General features: G+C 45.1%; 1 protein-coding gene across 6 annotated transcripts in view; it reads left to right on the forward strand.

Annotated features, from left to right (window-relative positions):
- The window catches only part of BLM (BLM RecQ like helicase), a 54,715-nt gene extending 37,737 nt beyond the window's left edge, over positions 1-16,978 (forward strand). For 5 of the 6 annotated variants that reach the window (XM_077263167.1, XM_077263170.1, XM_077263168.1 and 2 more), the window contains exons 13-22: positions 912-1,018; positions 2,592-2,752; positions 2,891-3,086; positions 10,412-10,602; positions 11,319-11,454; positions 11,535-11,734; positions 13,726-13,921; positions 15,853-15,975; positions 16,090-16,297; positions 16,686-16,978. In XM_077263167.1, coding sequence (XP_077119282.1) covers positions 912-1,018; positions 2,592-2,752; positions 2,891-3,086; positions 10,412-10,602; positions 11,319-11,454; positions 11,535-11,734; positions 13,726-13,921; positions 15,853-15,975; positions 16,090-16,297; positions 16,686-16,863 — 1,696 coding nt within the window. In that variant the 3' untranslated portion in view covers positions 16,864-16,978. The remainder of the gene's footprint in view (positions 1-911; positions 1,019-2,591; positions 2,753-2,890; positions 3,087-10,411; positions 10,603-11,318; positions 11,455-11,534; positions 11,735-13,725; positions 13,922-15,852; positions 15,976-16,089; positions 16,298-16,685) is intronic. The other variant, XM_077263172.1, reaches the window with a different exon arrangement.
- The last annotated feature ends 1,522 nt before the right edge of the window (positions 16,979-18,500 follow it).

The following is an 18,500-nucleotide window of genomic DNA, read 5'->3' on the forward strand; positions in this document are numbered from 1 at the left end:
ACTTTTATTATTTGGTTATTAGAATTACTTGTTGTAGTAGTATTTTCTTCTATACATACCCCATAATATGATGTTGACTGGACCCTCCTGGAAATCTTTTGTTTGCTCACTTCCTTAACTGTGGCTTACCTAACTCTGTAAAGGCTAAATACACCTTTGCATACACTTGTTTTTTACATTTTTTTAGCTCCTTAAATGCAAATTAAGGCAACTTCTACCCTTTTCCTGCCGCAGGGTGTCTGTAAATTCTGCATGTAGCCAAGTGCTCAGTAAAAATATCACAAATCCATCAAATTACCTGCTAATTGTTCTGATGGCTTTCGCTGGTCTTCACTTCTTTCTATGCTGCAGAGAGAAAGTTGCACACTCAAAACTGGAGAGGAAAAAAGCATGCACAGTCTCAGGGAGGGCAGAGAAACCAGTCTATAGAAAAGTGGAAAGCACTTGAAGAAATTCAGCATTGGAGCACTGCTGATATTTGAGCTTATGAAGAAAGCAGTATACTGTATAAACACAGCGTTCACATCCAGCCTATATTACTATCACTTCTCCCACAAAACAATCTCAAATTTACATTATTCTGCAAATTTCATATCACAGGGGCTGAAAATCAATGGAAGAATGAAGTTTGCAGACTGAAATTTAGTGCAACTACTAGCATGTACAAATATTTTGTTCTATGTCCATAGCCTTTATTTTTGTGTGAGCTCAAAGGGGAACAGTCAGAAAGGGTTAAATATCAGCTGGTATTGCCCTTGTCTGTACTGGCAGCTGCTTACAGAGAGCTACTGTCCGGGATTCAGAACAACTACTATGACCTCAAACGTTAGTGCTTTGCAAACTTATTACCGTAATTTTTTCCTAAACCTGTTGAATAATATCTGTATTGATGTTTTGTTTTTTTTTTTCAGATTTTCTATGAGCTTCAACAGAGACAATCTTAAGTATGATGTATTACCAAAAAAACCCAAGAAGGTGGCTTATGACTGTGTGGAGTGGATAAAGAAAAATCACCCCAGTGAGTCTCATAGTAACTTTGTCTCCAAACTTGTCATTACATCATGCTTCACTTACTATGTAAATCTGAGCAGGATAGGAGAAAATTGTATGAGAGGAAGTTTGTTAGATCCCAGCGTAAATCCTTGTGAAAATACAAAACCGTGTTAGGCTATGTTCACTCTTTGCATTTTTTTTTCTATAGGAAAAACCTGCCCTCTTGGCAGTAAAGAAGCTGCTTCCAAAAAAACAGGTTTTGCTGCATTTTTGGTGCAAAATCATGATGCAACTTCCTTAAGGTTTTTGTACCAAAAATGTAGCAAAACCTAATGCATGCAATTTTTTTTTCCTGCATTTTTTGCTATGCTTTTGCACTTAGCCATTCTTTTCTATGGGTGAAAAAACGCTGAAAGAAGTGACATTCAGCAGTTTGCAAATGCAGCAGTTTTCCAAATCAGTCAGTAAAAAAAAACAATGTGTGCATGAAATTTCTGAGATCTGTAAAACGCAGCTTAAAATTTGCATAAAAATGCAATGTGTGAACATAGCCAAGGAGGAGAAAGCTGGAGCCAGCCTGGCCCTGCAGCAGTTGTAGTTTTAGGCTGTGTGCACACGTAGCAGATTTTTTGCGTTTTTTTCGCGGTTTTTCGCTATAAAACCGCGAAAAAAACGCTAACATTAAGCATCCTATGTAACAGAATGCAATCCGCATTTTTTGTGCACATGCTGCATTTTTTTCCTGAGCGGAATTGCAATCCAGAAAAAAACGCAGCATGTTCATTAAAATTGCGGAATCGCGACGATTCTGCATACATAGGAGTGCATTGATCTGCTTACTTCCCGCACGGGGCTGTGCACACCATGCGGGAAGTAAGCAGATCAAGTGCGGTTGGTACCCAGGGTGGAGGAGAGGAGACTCTCCTCCACGGACTGGGCACCATATAAGTGGTAAAAAAAAAAAGAATTAAAATAAAAAATAGCGATATACTCACCTTCTGGCGGCCCGACCTCAGCGGCTTCCGAGGTGTGTGTGAAGGACCTGCGATGACGTCGCGGTCACATGACCGCTACGTCAATGGAAGGTCCAGAACACACAGCATTAGGAACGGACGCCTGCAGGTGAGTATAACCTTTTTTTTTTATTATTTTTAACATTCTATCTTTTACTATAGATGCTGCATAGGCTGCATCTATAGTAAAAAGTTGGTCACACTTGTCAAACATTATGTTTGACAAGTGTGACCAACCTGTCAGTCAGTTTTCCAAGCGATGCTACAGATCGCTTGGAAAACTCTAGCATTCTGCAAGCTAATTATGCTTGCAAAACGCTAGTTTTCTGCGGGTATATGCATGCAAATTCTGCATGCGATATACCCGCGGCAGGAGGCGCAGAATTGCCGCGGATATTTCCGCGGCAATTCTGCTACGTGTGAACTCAGCCTTAGAAATGTGTAATGTTGGTTCAGATCCTTTAAACTGATAAATAATAGAATTTGCTGTGGAAATGAGGACGATTTTTTGTTTCAGAATTTAGTTTACATTTGTTGATGTTAAAATACAGTCTTTTGTGTGTAATGCTTAGTTTTATTTTCCAGATGAATCTGGGATAATTTACTGTCTCTCACGACATGAGTGTGACACTATGGCTGAAACCCTGCAGAGGGAGGGTCTAGCCGCTCTGTCCTATCACGCAGGGCTCAGCGACTCTAACAGAGACTATGTACAACAGAAGTGGATCAATCAGGATGACTGTCAGGTAAGTCTGTATCAAATGCAATGAATTATATCATATAAACCTGAAAAAGGAATTTCCTTTTTTAATTTTTTTCCCCACTATACTAGTAAGGTTTAATTCCAATGTCTCCTCGTCCTTATTTGTGTCTGCTGGCTCTAGGTGATCTGTGCCACTATTGCTTTTGGAATGGGTATTGATAAGCCAGATGTTAGATATGTCATCCATGCTTCTCTGCCAAAGTCTGTGGAAGGATATTACCAGGAGTCTGGAAGAGCAGGACGAGACGGAGAAATGTCCCACTGCCTCCTGTTCTATAGCTACAGCGATGTAACAAGAATCCGTCGGCTGATTCAGAGTGAGTACCCCTGCAGTGTAAAAAAAAATAAAAATCAGCCTTTCGGCTCATTTTTAGTGATATATTCAGTGTAAAATGAAAAAATATTCTATAGATCCTCCTTACAATTTAATTACAGTTATTACTTGTTTGAAATATACACTCCTCAATATTGAAATTGCAAGACCAAGAAAGACAAGCTGTGAGATTATGCCAATCTAGGATGTACGTGTTTCACTGACCTCAGCAAATGATTGCATTTTCAGGCACCTAGCTTTACTTTGTGGCATGGGGAGGGGCATAAAAGCCAGATAAAGCTATTTTTTTAGCTTATGTTTACGCCTGGATTTAGACATAAATTATTGCCACTATGGTGTGTTTTATTTGCAATCCTCGGAGGCGCTCAACAGTAGTAAGATGCACCTAACTTATTAAGTGGCATGCGTCTCTTAAAGGGAATCTGTCACCCCAAAAATCGTATATGAGCTAAGGCCACCGCCATCAGGGGCTTATCTACAGCATTCTGTAATGCTGTAGATAAGCCCCCGATGTATCCTGAAAGGTAAGAAAAAGAGGTTAGATTATACTCACCCAGGGGTGGTCCCGATAAGGTCCGGTCCGATGGGCTTCGCGGTCCGGGTCCGGCGCCTCCCATCTTCATACGATGACGTCCTCTTCTTGTCTTCCTGCCACAGCTCCGCCGCAGGCGTACTTTGTCTGCCCTGTTGAGAGCAGAGCAAAGTACTGCAGTGCGCAGGCGCCGGAAAGGTCAGAGAGGCCTGGGCACTGCAGTACTTTGCTCTGCCCTCAACAGGGCTGACAAAGTGCGCTGGATCCACAGCAGGAAGACAAGAAGAGGACGTCATCGTATGAAGATAGGAGACGCCGGACTGCGACGCCCATCGGACCCGAAACGAACCGGGACCGCCCCTGGGTGAGTATAATATAACCTGTTTTTCTTACCTTTCAGATTACATCCAGGGGCTTATCTACAGCATTCCAGAATGCTGTAGATAAGACCCTGATGGCGGTGGCCTTAGCTCATATACGATTTTTGGGGTGACAGATTCCCTTTAATGAATGAAACACCGGTTTTAAAGGCTTTGGTCCTGTGTTTTTAAAAATCTGTCTGTGTGTAAAAGTATGTATAGATGCATGCCTGTGTGTGTAGACACAGGCCTGGATATACTATACTGTATATACCTGGGTGAGGGAATTCCTGAAGAAATTTTTTTATATTTCATTGTGCTTAAGTTTTTACTGTAAGGATGGTATGTACTGAATTTTATGTTCTCACGTGGTCAATACTCAGTAGATTTATTTACTGTAAATTTGCTTGCAGCGAGTCCTCTGCATATTACTGTCAACTTTATGGACAAGCTTTGGTGAAAACTTACTAACACACTGCAGAGAAAATCCGCAGCATATTTTTGTAGATAATGTGGGTTTGAAATCCTTGGCATGTCAATTCTTGCTGCCAATTTCACCGTGGATTCATCCCCTTGAGAAAGCAGTTTACCGCGTAAGCGAAACGCGCGTCGGGGGTCTTTCTTCCCGGTCCCAGCCTGGTGTCCTGGTGAGCCCATATCATTTAGCGGTAAGCATGTCTTGCGGTGCCCATTATCAGTGTCTGCGGTCACTATACAGCACTTATTTAGCTCTTTGGCATCTTGCGGTTATGTTCACTCTCAGTCTGTGGTCCTGTGCAGACTATTGGATTATTTGGGCCCCGTTCACCAGTGGGACTTTCTGTCCCCATCCTGTATGCACTTTATATGTAGCTTCTATTTATGTCTTGTATTTATGTAATTAATGCCCGTATTTACACACTGTATATTTAATAAACTTTGATACCCAATATACTCCTTTTTTCCTCTTCATTCCTAGTATCTATATGGAGTGGGTGGCCTTTTGTGTAGGCCTGGGGCTTTTGTACACTATTATGTGTTAATTCGCCCCTCCTTGCGCCGTTTTTTTCGGCAATATGCTCTCTGGTTGTGTTTTAAATATTTTTGTAGATAATGTGGGTTTGAAATCCTTGGCATGTCAATTCTTGCTGCCAATTTCACCGTGGATTCAGACTTCTGTTACTCTATCTAAATGAGATTTGTTCTGTTACTGTATCTATGTGGAGAGCTTAAAGGGGTTTTCCAGGTTTTTAACGAAAGTCTGCAGTCACCGTTTGTGACTGTAGACCTGTGAATCCTCATAGCTTCCATTGTAAGGATTCTCATGTGCCAGCGCCGAGACTGGGCGGTCCTGTGACTGCGGTATGGATACTCCCAGCCACATTCCGACTAGACGTGAATTGAGAGAGGCTACATACTTCTAGTCGAAATGTGCACGCTGTAAGGAATCACAAGTCTAGTCACATACAGTGAATGTAGACTTTAGTGAAAACCTTGGCAATCGCTCTAATTCTCTTACCATCTGTTAGTGAATCTTAGTATTGAGGTGGGTGCAAGCACATTAATATGTAAGTACTAGATGGCAGCCCGATTCTAAAGAATCGGGAGTCTAGAATCCATATATACTTTATTTATTCAAATGTAAGAATAATACAATTAATAAATATTAGTAAGAAAGAACAAAAAATGGCTGCACTCACCAGCTCTTGACAATTCTTGACAGTACGGCACATTTCTGATTGGTCGCTCGCGGCAGGCGGCAACCAATCAGAAAAGTGCCGCGCACCACGAAGGCATATATCTTTGTCCACCCTGAGCGGGTGTAGGACGCTGGTGACGTCACTTATCTCCGGACATTATCTCCGGACAAAGCCACGGAAGTTGGCACAAATTGCCGGAAGTAGTATTCTAGGCAATTATATATTAGATTTTAATGTTATCAGTGTTTACCTTTGAACGTTTATATTGTATTGTCCTGTCACCAGCCATGTGTACGATTATCGTCCGAAAGCCTCTCTGGAACCAATAATCACCCCATGTAAAGGTATCTTTATAAGTTAAAGATTCAGAATACTATGACTTTTATCATATCCTGAACAGTCAAGTTTTTTATGAACCGTTAAGGTTTTCTGGTTGAAGTAAAAAAAACTCTGAGTGTTTACAGTTTGAAACCATAAAATGTTGAAAAATTATGTCATTCTTGAGTATATCACTCAATGGTGCTCATAAACGTGTCAAATTTGATCTATAATATACTTTAATATACGTTACTTTAATCTTTAATATACTTAAGAACAGGGCCCCAGACATCGCACAGGGGATCTGAAACACCGCACAGTGGTCCAAAATATCGCTGTGCTCTGCCTGGGGCCCCATATGCTGCCTGGGGCCCCTGTGCTCTGCCTGGGGCCACTGTGCTCTGCCTGGGGCCCCATATGCTGCCTGGGGCCCCTGTGCTCTGCCTGGGGCCCCATATGCTGCCTGGGGCCCCTGTGCTCTGCCTGGGGCCCCTGTGCTCTACCTGGGACCACTGTGCTCTGCCTGGGGCCCCATATGCTGCCTGGGGCCCCTGTGCTCTGCCTGGGGCCCCTGTGCTCTGCCTGGGGCCACTGTGCTCTGCCTGGGGCCCCATGTTCTGCCTGGGGCCACTGTGCTCTGCCTGGGGCCCCATAGGCTGCCTGGGGCCCCTGTGCTCTGCCTGGGACCACTGTGCTCTGCCTGGCGCCCCATATGCTGCCTGGGGCCCCTGTGCTTTGCCTGGGGCCCCTGTGCTTTGCCTGGGGCCCCTGTGCTTTGCCTGGGGCCACTGTGCTCTGCCTGGGGCCCCATATGCTGCCTGGGGCCCCTGTGCTCTGCCTGGGGCCCCATATGCTGCCTGGGGCCTCTGTGCTCTGCCTGGGGCCCCTGTGCTCTGCCTGGGGCCCCTGTGCTCTGCCTGGGGCCCCATGTTCTGCCTGGGGCCCCATGTTCTGCCTGGGGCCCCTGTGCTCTGCCTGGGGCCACTGTGCTCTGCCTGGGGCCCCATATGCTGCCTGGGGCCCCTGTGCTCTGCCTGGGGCCCCATATGCTGCCTGGGGCCCCATGTTCTGCCTGGGGCCCCTGTGCTCTGCCTGGGGCCCCTGTGCTCTGCCTGGGGCCCCATATGCTGCCTGGGGCCCCTGTGCTCTGCCTGGGGCCCCATATGCTGCCTGGGGCCCCTGTGCTCTGCCTGGGGCCCCATGTTCTGCCTGGGGCCCCTGTGCTCTGCCTGGGGCCACTGTGCTCTGCCTGGGGCCACGTGTTCTGCCTGGGGCCACTGTGCTCTGCCTGGGGCCCCATAAGCTGCCTGGGGCCCCTGTGCTCTGCCTGGGACCACTGCTCTGCCTGGGGCCCCATATGCTGCCTGGGGCCCCTGTGCTCTGCCTGGGGCCCCTGTGCTCTGCCTGGGGCCCCATATGCTGCCTGGGGCCACTGTGCTCTGCCTGGGGCCCCATATGCTGCCTGGGGCCCCTGTGCTCTGCCTGGGGCCCCATATGCTGCCTGGGGCCCCTGTGCTCTGCCTGGGGCCCCATGTTCTGCCTGGGGCCCCTGTGCTCTGCCTGGGGCCCCTGTGCTCTGCCTGGGGCCCCATATGCTGCCTGGGGCCCCTGTGCTCTGCCTGGGGCCCCTGTGCTCTGCCTGGGGCCACTGTGCTCTGCCTGGGGCCACTGTGCTCTGCCTGGGGCCCCATATGCTGCCTGGGGCCCCTGTGCTCTGCCTGGGTGTAGGACACTGGTGACGTCACTTATCTCCGGACATTAGCTCCGGACATTAGCTCCGGACATTAGCTCCGGACATTAGCTCCGGACATTAGCTCCGGACATTAGTTCCGGACATTAGCTCCGGACAAAGCCACGGAAGTTGGCACAAATTGCAGGAAGTAGTATTCTAGGCAATTATGTATTAGATGGGCATTTCCTGAAGGAAATACATGGTGCTTGAACAGCGCTACCAGCTTTACAGCAGCACTTTTCACACACGGGACTGGGGGGCGCGCTTACTTTTGCACCCGGGGCCGAGGGCGCGCTTACTCTTGCACCCGGGGGCGCACTTACTTTTGCACCCGGGGGCGCACTTACTTTTGCACCCGGGGCCGAGGGCGCGCTTACTCTTGCACCCGGGGGCGCACTTACTTTTGCACCCGGGGGCGCACTTACTTTTGCACCCGGGGGCGCACTTACTTTTGCACCCGGGGGCGCACTTACTTTTGCACCCGGGGGCGCACTTACTTTTGCACCCGGGGGCGCACTTACTTTTGCACCCGGGGGCGCACTTACTTTTGCACCCGGGGGCGCACTTACTTTTGCACCCGGGGGCGCACTTACTTTTGCACCCGGGGGCGCACTTACTTTTGCACCCGGGGGCGCACTTACTTTTGCACCCGGGGGCGCACTTACTTTTGCACCCGGGGGCGCACTTACTTTTGCACCCGGGGGCGCACTTACTTTTGCACCCGGGGGCGCACTTACTTTTGCACCCGGGGGCGCACTTACTTTTGCACCCGGGGGCGCACTTACTTTTGCACCCGGGGGCGCACTTACTTTTGCACCCGGGGGCGCACTTACTTTTGCACCCGGGGGCGCACTTACTTTTGGGGCCGCACTTACTTTTGGTGGGCGGGGCTCCTCGGCCTCCAATGTGGTGGGCGGGGACCCCCGGCCTCCGATTTGGTGGGCGGGGCCCCTCGGCCTCCGATTTGGTGGGCGGGGCCCCTCGGCCTCCGATTTGGTTGGCGGGGCCCCTCGGCCTCCGATTTGGTGTGTGCTCTGCCTGGGGCCACTGTGCTCTGCCTGGGGCCCAATATGCTGCCTGGGGCCCCATATGCTGCCTGGGGCCCCTGTGCTCTGCCTGGGGCCCCATATGCTGCCTGGGGCCCCTGTGCTCTGCCTGGGGCCCCTGTGCTCTGCCTGGGGCCACTGTGCTCTGCCTGGGGCCACTGTGCTCTGCCTGGGTGTAGGACACTGGTGACGTCACTTATCTCCGGACATTAGCTCCGGACAAAGCCACGGAAGTTGGCACAAATTGCAGGAAGTAGTATTCTAGGCAATTATATATTAGATTGAGATTGGTTCTGAGCGTGAATCTTAGTACTGCTGAATTTAGTTGGTAGTAAAATAAGGGTATTGGCACCACACAACCAGAGTAAAGAGTAACTTTATTGTGTATGTCCATACATTGTCCACACAGGTTGCCAATAGTTGTGAATAGATTTGCACTATCTTGGTCTGGTATCCACTTTAATACTCTGTGGCAACCGAGCCAGGACAATACAAACTTCGTTAACCACCACTCAAATGCCAAAATCCTTGTTGCTTCTTAGGCCGGTTTCACATTTGCGGTTGTGTCCGCAGCATTTCTGACCCATACATCCGTATGCGTCCTGATTTCATATCTTTTACATTGTGGACACAGGTTCATGCGTTTGCATGCGTCCGCCTGCGTTTGCTTACACATGCGTCTTTTCACAGTGTTCGGCTAATGCACCATGTTGCAATTTTTGAGGTGGCACATTTCCGTCAAATATGTGCAGGCATGCGCATACGGATGAGTGCGTTAAAAAAACGCATTACTGTCTATGGGAACGCATGTGTATGCATGTCTTTGCGTATGCATGCATTCAATGCGCTTGCGTACTTCGGACTGCGCATATCCAGGAACTGATTTAGACACGCACATTGAGACACGCCCTCCTTGAAATATCAAATGCATGCACATAAAAAGCGCAAACGCATGCAAACACAGCCGGTTTTTTTGCCATCATGCATAAGCTGATGCAGATAAAAAACGCTGCGTATGCATGCATCATGCGGTTGCGGACAAGATGCTGCGGACCCAACCGCAAATGTGAAACCGGTTACTACAGACAAGTATGCTGCAAGTCTTTTTAGTAATCTCTAGTTTCCATTTTTATGTATTATAGGTCAGTGGAAATATCTCCTTGGTAAAGTGGCATAAAGAGATATTTAATTAAAGAAGATTGTTCGCTACCTGTTTCTACATTAATTTAGTCTGACTTTCCATTAAAGAAGTTGTAGCGAGGTTGGATTTTATCCCCTATCCATAGAATAGGGAATAACTTTCCCAATTGCTGGGTCCCTGTCCAATCCCAAAAACCAAGGCTCTGAATAGCTTTGTATAAATGAAGCGGTGGTCGATCATGCATACTGCAGCTCCGTTCTTTTTTAATGGGAGCGGCGAACGCTGCCATTGGCCGTTTCCGGTGGTCGCATAGATAATGAATGGAGGGGAGGTGCACGTAATCGACCACACCTCCTCTTGGTTCTCGACATCAGTAAGGGTCCCAGCACTTGGCAATCAGAAAGTTATCCTATGGATAGGGAAAACCCTCTAAATTTCTTTAATGCTTATATGAGCCCTTAATAAAAATTTTTAACATTAACTGTTATTCTTTTCTATCAGTGGAAAAAGATGGAAACAGTCAGACAAAACAGACACACTTTAATAACCTATACAGCATGGTACATTACTGTGAAAATGTGCTAGAGTGTCGTCGGATGCAACTTCTCGTTTATTTTGGAGAAACTACGTTCAATCCGAAATTTTGTAAGGAAAATCCAAGAGTTGCATGTGACAACTGCTGCAGAACAACGGTGAGCACTTTCTTATGTGATTTCTAACACCTGGCCAAATTTAGTTCAAGACTCGCACTTTTTGCAAATACTTTATTAAAGAGATTCTGTTGTCTTATACAAATAGGGATTAAGAAGAGAATCTTGAAAATTTGTGAAACTAATGCCAATATTAACAATACTAATAGACACTGTTCCTTGGATCAGAAAGGATTACATAAAGATATTGTAAGGCACCCAAAACATCAACAAGAACAGAGCGATAGTTCTTAGACAAGTTTAAAAGTCTGGGTCTCACAGTACCATGTACAGACTGCAATTTCCTCTCCTGACCCAACTCTGCAGTCTCAGGCTTAGATGGGGTAAGACCAAATGTTGGCTTTAATGTGAGATTAGACATATGGAGGAAAATCAGTAGAGACTCCTTTAAGTAATATGATTGACTGCTAACTCCTCTACATATGCATATATGTGGGATCTAACAGTTGCCAGACAAAAATCAAACTCCTTGCAGCACAGACCTGTAACTTCCCACATCGCCAAGAATAACTTACCAGACTGCAAAAATGGAGGCTACATCAAAAAATATAGCACAGGGCTTACAGAGACCCAATATTCACAGAAGGAATCTCCAAATATGTGTCACATAGTAAATCATGTTGTAATTTACCTAACTAGATCTAGTAATAGTTATAAGAAATGTAACTGTGAAATACAGTTGGGTTCCTGCATTTCAGGAATACAAGTCCAGAGATGTCACAGAGGAGGTGAAGACCATTGTGAGATTTGTCCAGGAGCACTGCACAGCTCAAGGTAGAGGGAAGGGTGCCAAGAATCGGTTGACACTCAACATGATGGTGGATATATATTTAGGTAAGTATCCTGCAAATGACAAACTATTGGTGTGTGAATCAGGGCAAGGTACAGGTCATACATATCCTTTATTTTACCAGGGAGTAAAACTGCAAAGATCCAGACAGGTATATTTGGAAAAGGAGCAGCATATTCACGCCACAATGCAGAGCGATTATTCCGGAAGCTGATTCTGGAAAGGATTCTGGACGAAGAGCTATATATTACAGCCAATGACCAGGCTGTAGCGTACATGAAACTAGGAGAGCGCTCTCAGGCTGTGCTGAATGGGTTCTTAAAGGTATTTACCTCCTGTGTTCTTACTTTGCAGAATTAAGGCATTTGCACAAATTAATTGATATTAGAAGTAGTGCACTATAACAGTTAAAAAAAAAAAAAAATATATATATATATATATATATATATATATATATATTAACATGGCACACAACTCGTATACCGGTCCACCGAGGGGATGTACACACAGTTTTTGGACATGTGTTATTTTAAGCAGTTCCGCTTCAAAATCTCTGTGTGAATCATTATTTATGCCATTAATTATCTATCAACATTCAGGAACATGGTTATCCCCTTAATGCCGCAGCCCTTTTTCGTGTTTTCATTTTTCGCTCTCCTCCTTCCCAGAGCCATAACTTTTTTATTTTTCCATCAGTATGGCCATTTGAGAGATTATTTTTTGCAGGACGAGTTGTACTTTTGAACAACAACATTGGTTTTACAGGAAAAAAATTCCAAGTGCTGTGAAATTGCAAAAGAAAAGTGCAGTCCCACACTTGTTTTTTGTTTGGCTTTTTTGCTAGGGTCACTAAATGCTAAAACTGACCTGCAATTATGATTCTCCAGGTCATTACGAGTTCATAGACACCAAACATGTCTTATCTAAGTGATGAAAAAAAATTCCAAACTTTGCTAAAAATAAAAATTGCGCAATTTTCCGATACCCGTAGCGTTTACATTTTTCGGGATCTCGGGTCAGGTGAGGGCTTATTTTTTGCACGCCAAGCTGACTTTTTAATGATACCATTTTGGTGCAGATACGTTCTGGCTGTCATGCCGACGCATCACTGACCCCCGATCACGTGACGGGGGTCAGCGATGCGTGCATTTACAACTCGATGACCGGAAGCGCTAGTTAAATGCCGCTGTCAGAGTTTGACAGCGGTATTTAGCTGGTTAATAGCGGAGGATGGATCGCGATTTCACCCACCACTATTGCGGGCACATGTCAGCTGTACAAAACAGCTTACATGTCGCGGCTTTGATGTGGGCTCAGCGCCGGAGCCCACATCAAAGGGGGAGACACGACATGCGCAGTACTAGAACAGCACATGTCGTAAAGGGGTTAAAAAATGTTAAAGGGAATCTGTCACCTACTTTTTCGTATATAAGCTTTGGCCACCGCCATCAGGGGCTTATCTACAGCATTCTGTAATGCTATAGATAAGCCCCCGATGTAACCTGAAAGATAAGAAAAAATAGGTTAGATTATACTCACTCGGGTGGTCCCGGTGCGGTCCGGTCCGATGGGCGTCGCTTTCCGGATTTGGAGCCTCCCATCTTCATGCGATGACGTCCTCTTCTTTGCTTCCTGCTGCGGCTCCTGCGCAGGCGTACTTTATCTGCCCTGTTGAGGGCAGCGCAAAGTGCGCAGGCGCTGGGCTTCTCGGACCTTTCCCGGCACCTGCACACTGCAGTACTTTGCTCTGCCCTCAACAGGACAGACAAAGTACGCCTGCGCAGGAGCCACAGCAGGAAGAGAAGAAGAGGATGTCATCGTATGAAGATTGGAGGCGCCGGACCCGCGATGCCGTCCGGACCGCCCCCCTGGTGAGTATAATCTAACTTGTTTTTCTTATCTTTCAGGTTACATCGGGGGCTTATCTACAGCATTACAGAATGCTGTAGATAAGCCCCTGATGGCGGTGGCCGAAGCTTATATACGAAAAAGTAGATGACAGATTCCCTTTAAAAACAAAAAGGTGCATATAAAGATGCAAGCAATGGCTGACCAATTATGGCGGATTATTTGCCATTTTGCACAAGAAAAGGTTTGTTCTATGTCATATATACAGTATTTTTCACTATGCACCAGAACCCAGTTTGGCATGTGGGCTAATGCGAATCATCATTTATAATTGGTGTCTGCTGATATGTAAAAGAAAACTAATGGAACTGTAGCTATTGCTCTTATTTGTGAGTAATAAGCTGAACTCCTGTGAGTGGCACTCAGAAATCTGACTTCTGGTCCTCGTGACTTTCTACCTCTCACAGGTTCAGTTCCAAGATACTGAAAATGCCAGCAGCCTCCGGAAACAGAAGGCATCTGTTATGGCTGCTACATCCCAGAGGGAGGAAATGGTTAAGAAATGCCAGGCTGAGGTGACTGAGCTCTGTAAACGCCTGGGGAAAATCTTTGGTGTACACTACTTCAATATCTTCAATACAGCCACCATACGTAAGATCGCAGGTAAGTCTTGGTATAGGCACCGGTATGTAACACTCATCCAGCCACCTGGGAACAATGTTTATGAATCAGAAAATTTACAATTTATACGTTTCACAATTATATATTAATTTACGGTGTCAGTTCATGCAAAACACAATTATTTAACTGGAATAATTTAGGAAAATGCTCTTGTATCTGGTTAACACTTGTATAGACTAGTTATGGTGTCCATTGCTGTTCCTCTGATTCTCGCTGGGAGTTTTGCCATATTGTTTTGTAGCCCATTCCAGCTTTATGCAGGTCTATGATCTTGTCCCTGACATCCTTATAAAGCTCTTTGGTCTGGCCCATGTTGTAGGAGGTTAGAGTCTGACTGATTAATTGAGTCTGTAGACAGGAGTCTTTTATAAAGGTGACTATGTAAGACAGCTGTCTTTAATGCAGGTAACGAGTTGATTAGGAGCGTCTAACTGGTCTGTAGGAACCAGAACTCCTAATGGTTGGTAGGGGATCAAATACTTATTTCTCACTGCAAAATACAAATAAATTTATATAATTTATACAATATGATTTTCTGGATTTTATTTTTGATATTCTATCTCTATGTTAAAATTAACCTACCATTAAAATTATAGACTGTTCATGTCTTTGTCAGTGGGCAATAAACATAAGGATGAATGACCTCGTGGAGATCAAAACATCCAACACCGCGGAGACACCATCACGTGTTTCTCAACGCAGTGATCCAGAACACTGCCTCATCCCTGATGGGAAATATGCAAATGCATGTAGAAAAGCCGCGGAGACACCATCACGTGTTTCTCAACGCAAGCAATGAATAGCCAGGTCTTTCACCGGGAAGGAACAACCACGGGAAGGGCAGCATCCGATAAAGGAAAACCACCTATGCCAAAACATGGTATCCATCCACAGACCGCTGTTTCAGGGTATTTGCCCCTCATCAGTGTGGAGTAGGAAACTGGCTATTTGTCAGTGGGCAAACTTACAAAATTATCAAGGGATCAAATACCGTATTTTTCACTTTATAAGACGCTCCAGATTATAAGAAGCACCCCAAATTTTGAGGAGAAAAATAGGAAAAACATTTTTTTAGTTATAAAATGGAGGTGCCTCTTATAATCCTTGCGTCTTATTGCTTACCGGGGGCGGTGGCTGCGGTGAAGCGGGGACCCAGGGTCGCTGCTGGAGGAGGCAGGAGTGATGCTGCCGGCCGCAGGGTGTCCGGTGATGCTGCAGGTGTCTGGCGCTGCTGCCCGGTGCTCTGTGGGTGTCTCCGGTGCCCGGCGGCGCTGCGGGGGGGGGGGGGTGTCCGGTGCTCTGCTGGTGTCTGCGGTGCTGCGGGTGCCCGGACAGCGCTGCCCAGTGTTGCTGTGGCAGTCTCCATTGCTGCCGGGGCTCTGCCGACATTTTGAGAAAGGCCAGAGCCCTGGAGACCGCTGCAGCAGCGCCGGACACCCGCAGCACCACCGGACACCCCCTCATCCCAGTCTGCAGCAACGGTACCGGTAAGGTACATTCGCATTATAAGACGCACCCCCATTTTCCTCCAAATTTGGGGGGGAAAAGTGTGTCTTATAATCCGAAAAATATGGTACTTATTTCCCCACTGAATATAGTGAACCATTCAGGAATGCTGGATGTTTTACTATCCATTAATAGCCAAGGCAGGGTTAACACCTATACGGTTTTCTGATTACATGACTGACACATACGGCATTCAAGGAACCCCATGGGGTCTGCAGGACTCCATCAAGGTGTCGGTCATTTTACCTGAAAAAAAAAAATGATATATCCTGCGCTATGTTTTTCTTTCTTTAATTTTGAAAAGAACCACCGACACTGATGTGAGCATAACCGATAGGGGTCATGGCAATATCTACAGTAGAAGTGCAGCAATTAATCTGAGGGTTTGCCTGATTTGTGTATTTCAGAATCCCTGTCTCCAGAACCTGAAGTTTTATTACAAATTGATGGAGTCACAGAAGATAAGCTTGAGAAATATGGTGCAGAGCTAATAGATGTTCTTCAGAAGTACTCTGAATGGACACTTCCAGGTTTGGTTTGGTGCCCCATATTGATTTGTACCAGATACTTGTATTGTGTGAATGTATTTTTGTGATTTTTTTTTTTTAATGTTTTTTTCTTTCCATAATTTGATTCCCTCGCAGCTGAGGAAATTTCCCAAAAGTCCAGTGGGTCAGCTACTCACACTGCAAGGATTTATGACAGTGAAGGTGAAGAGGAAGATAGAAATACAACTTCCTCTTATTTTAACTCCTCTCGGAAAAATAGCACAAAGAGAAAAAATGGGTCATATAATCGTAAAGCTAAGAAACAGAAGACGTGGGGAGATGGACAGCAATCTCGATCCAAAAGGTAATGTGTGCTTAGTTCTATAACCAACCAAGAGGAGAGTATATAGCATGGTGGGTTCAGTATCCAGTATACAAAGAAAAAACAAAGGAGTGAACCACCCAACAAAACACATAAACGAATATAACTCTTTATTAGTACAATAATTAAAAACAAATAAAACAGGAGAAATTATGTACAGAAAATAAATATGATGTCCTAGTTGCATATGAAAACAGTTTTAGTAATAATTATTGGTAACTCAACTGCTTTTTGTTTGTTTTTTGTGTGCTTTGTTCTGTTTGACTGACTTTTTTTAATAATGGAGTTGTACTTGTTATTTTGAGGGTATAGTTCACAATGTGTGAATTGTGGTGTTTAATATGTTTTTTGTTTTTTTTCTACCTGTTAGCAGTGGTAGCAATTCTTCATACAGAAGGAATAACGCTGCTTCTACTAAAACAGGCAAAGGAAATAATGTAGATTACAGCAGTGGATCTAGACCAGCAGTGAAGAAGCCTGGCTTCATGGCAGTTCCAATGCCCCAGAGCAACCGAAGTTTCCTGAAACCTTCCTACAGTTTTCTTTGATATTGACTGTATTTGTGAATATGCTCTTATTCTTTCTAACAAAGCCTTGTAATATTTGTATTAGGTTTACAAAAGTCAATAAATGTTTGAACGTGAGACAATATTTTGTGAATTTCACACAAGTACAAAAAATGTTATATCCGAGTGTATATGCAGTTGTGCTCAAAAGTTTACATACTCCGGCAGAATTTTTGCTTTCTTGGCCTTTTTACAGAGAGTATGAATGATAACACCAAAACTTTTTCTCCACTCATGGTTAGTTGGCTGAAGTCATTTATTATCAAACTACTGTGTTTTCTCTTTTTAAATCATAACAACAACCCAAAGCATCCAAATGACCCAGAATAAAAGTTTACATACCCTGGTGATTTTGGCCTGATAACATGCGCAGAAGTTGACACAAATGGATTTGAATGGCTACTAAAGGTAACATCCTCACCTGTGACCTGTTTGCTTGTAATCAGTGTGTGTGCATAAAAGCTGTGTGAGTTTCTGGGATCCAGACAGACTCTTGCATCTTTCATCCAGCCACTGACGTTTCTGGATTGTGAGTCATGGGGAAAGAAAAAGACTTGTCACGGATCTACGGGAAAAAATAGTTGAACTGTATAAAACAGGAAAGGAATACAAAAAAGATATCCAAGGAATTGATAATGCCAGTCAGCAGCATTCAAACTATGATTAACAAATGTAAAATCAGAGGCTCTGTAAAAACAAATCCACGGTCAGGTAGACCAACAAAAATTTTGTCCACAACTGCCAGGAAAATTGTTCGGGATGCAAAGAAAAACCCACAAATAACATCTGAAATATTGGACTCACTGAAAACTAGCAGTGTGGCTGTTTCAAGAAGCACAATAAGGAGGCACTTGGAAGAAAACTGGGCTGCATGGTTAAGTCGCCGGAAGAAAGCCATTACTGCACAAATGCCACAAAGTATCTCACCTACAATATGCAAAACAGCACAGAGACAAGCTCAAAACTTCTGGAACAAGGTAATTTGGAGTGATGACACCAAAATTGAACTTTTTGGCCACAACCATAAACGTTACATTTGGAGAGAGGTCAACAAGGCCTATGATGATAGGAACACCATTCCTACTGTAAAGCACGGAGGTGGATCGCTGATGTTTTGGGGATGTATGAACTACAAAGGCACAGGATACTTGGTCAAAGTTGAAGGAAAGATGAATGCAGCACATTATCTGCAAATACTGGAGGTAAATTTGCAGTAATCAGTCAGGAAGCTGCACATGGGACATACTTGGACGTTTCCACATGACAACGATCCAAAACACAATGCCAAGTCGACCTGTCATTGGTTACAGGAGAACAAAGTGAAGGTTCTGGAGTTGCCATCTCAGTCTCCTGACTTCTATATCATAGAGCCACACTGGGGAGATCTCAAGTGCTCAGTTCATGCTAGACAGCCCAGGACTTTACAGGAACTGGAGGCTTTTTGCCAAGAAGAGTGGGCAGCTTTACCATCTGAGAAAATAAAGAACCTCATCCACAACTACCACAAAAGACTTCAAGCTGTTATTGATGTTAGAGGGGGCAATACACGGTGTTAAGAAATGTAGTATGTAAACTATTGATCAGGGTCATTTGGATGTTTTGGGTTGTCATTATGATTT

This window comes from Ranitomeya variabilis, chromosome 5 (assembly GCF_051348905.1).
Source record: "Ranitomeya variabilis isolate aRanVar5 chromosome 5, aRanVar5.hap1, whole genome shotgun sequence".
Taxonomy (NCBI): Eukaryota; Metazoa; Chordata; class Amphibia; order Anura; family Dendrobatidae; genus Ranitomeya; species Ranitomeya variabilis.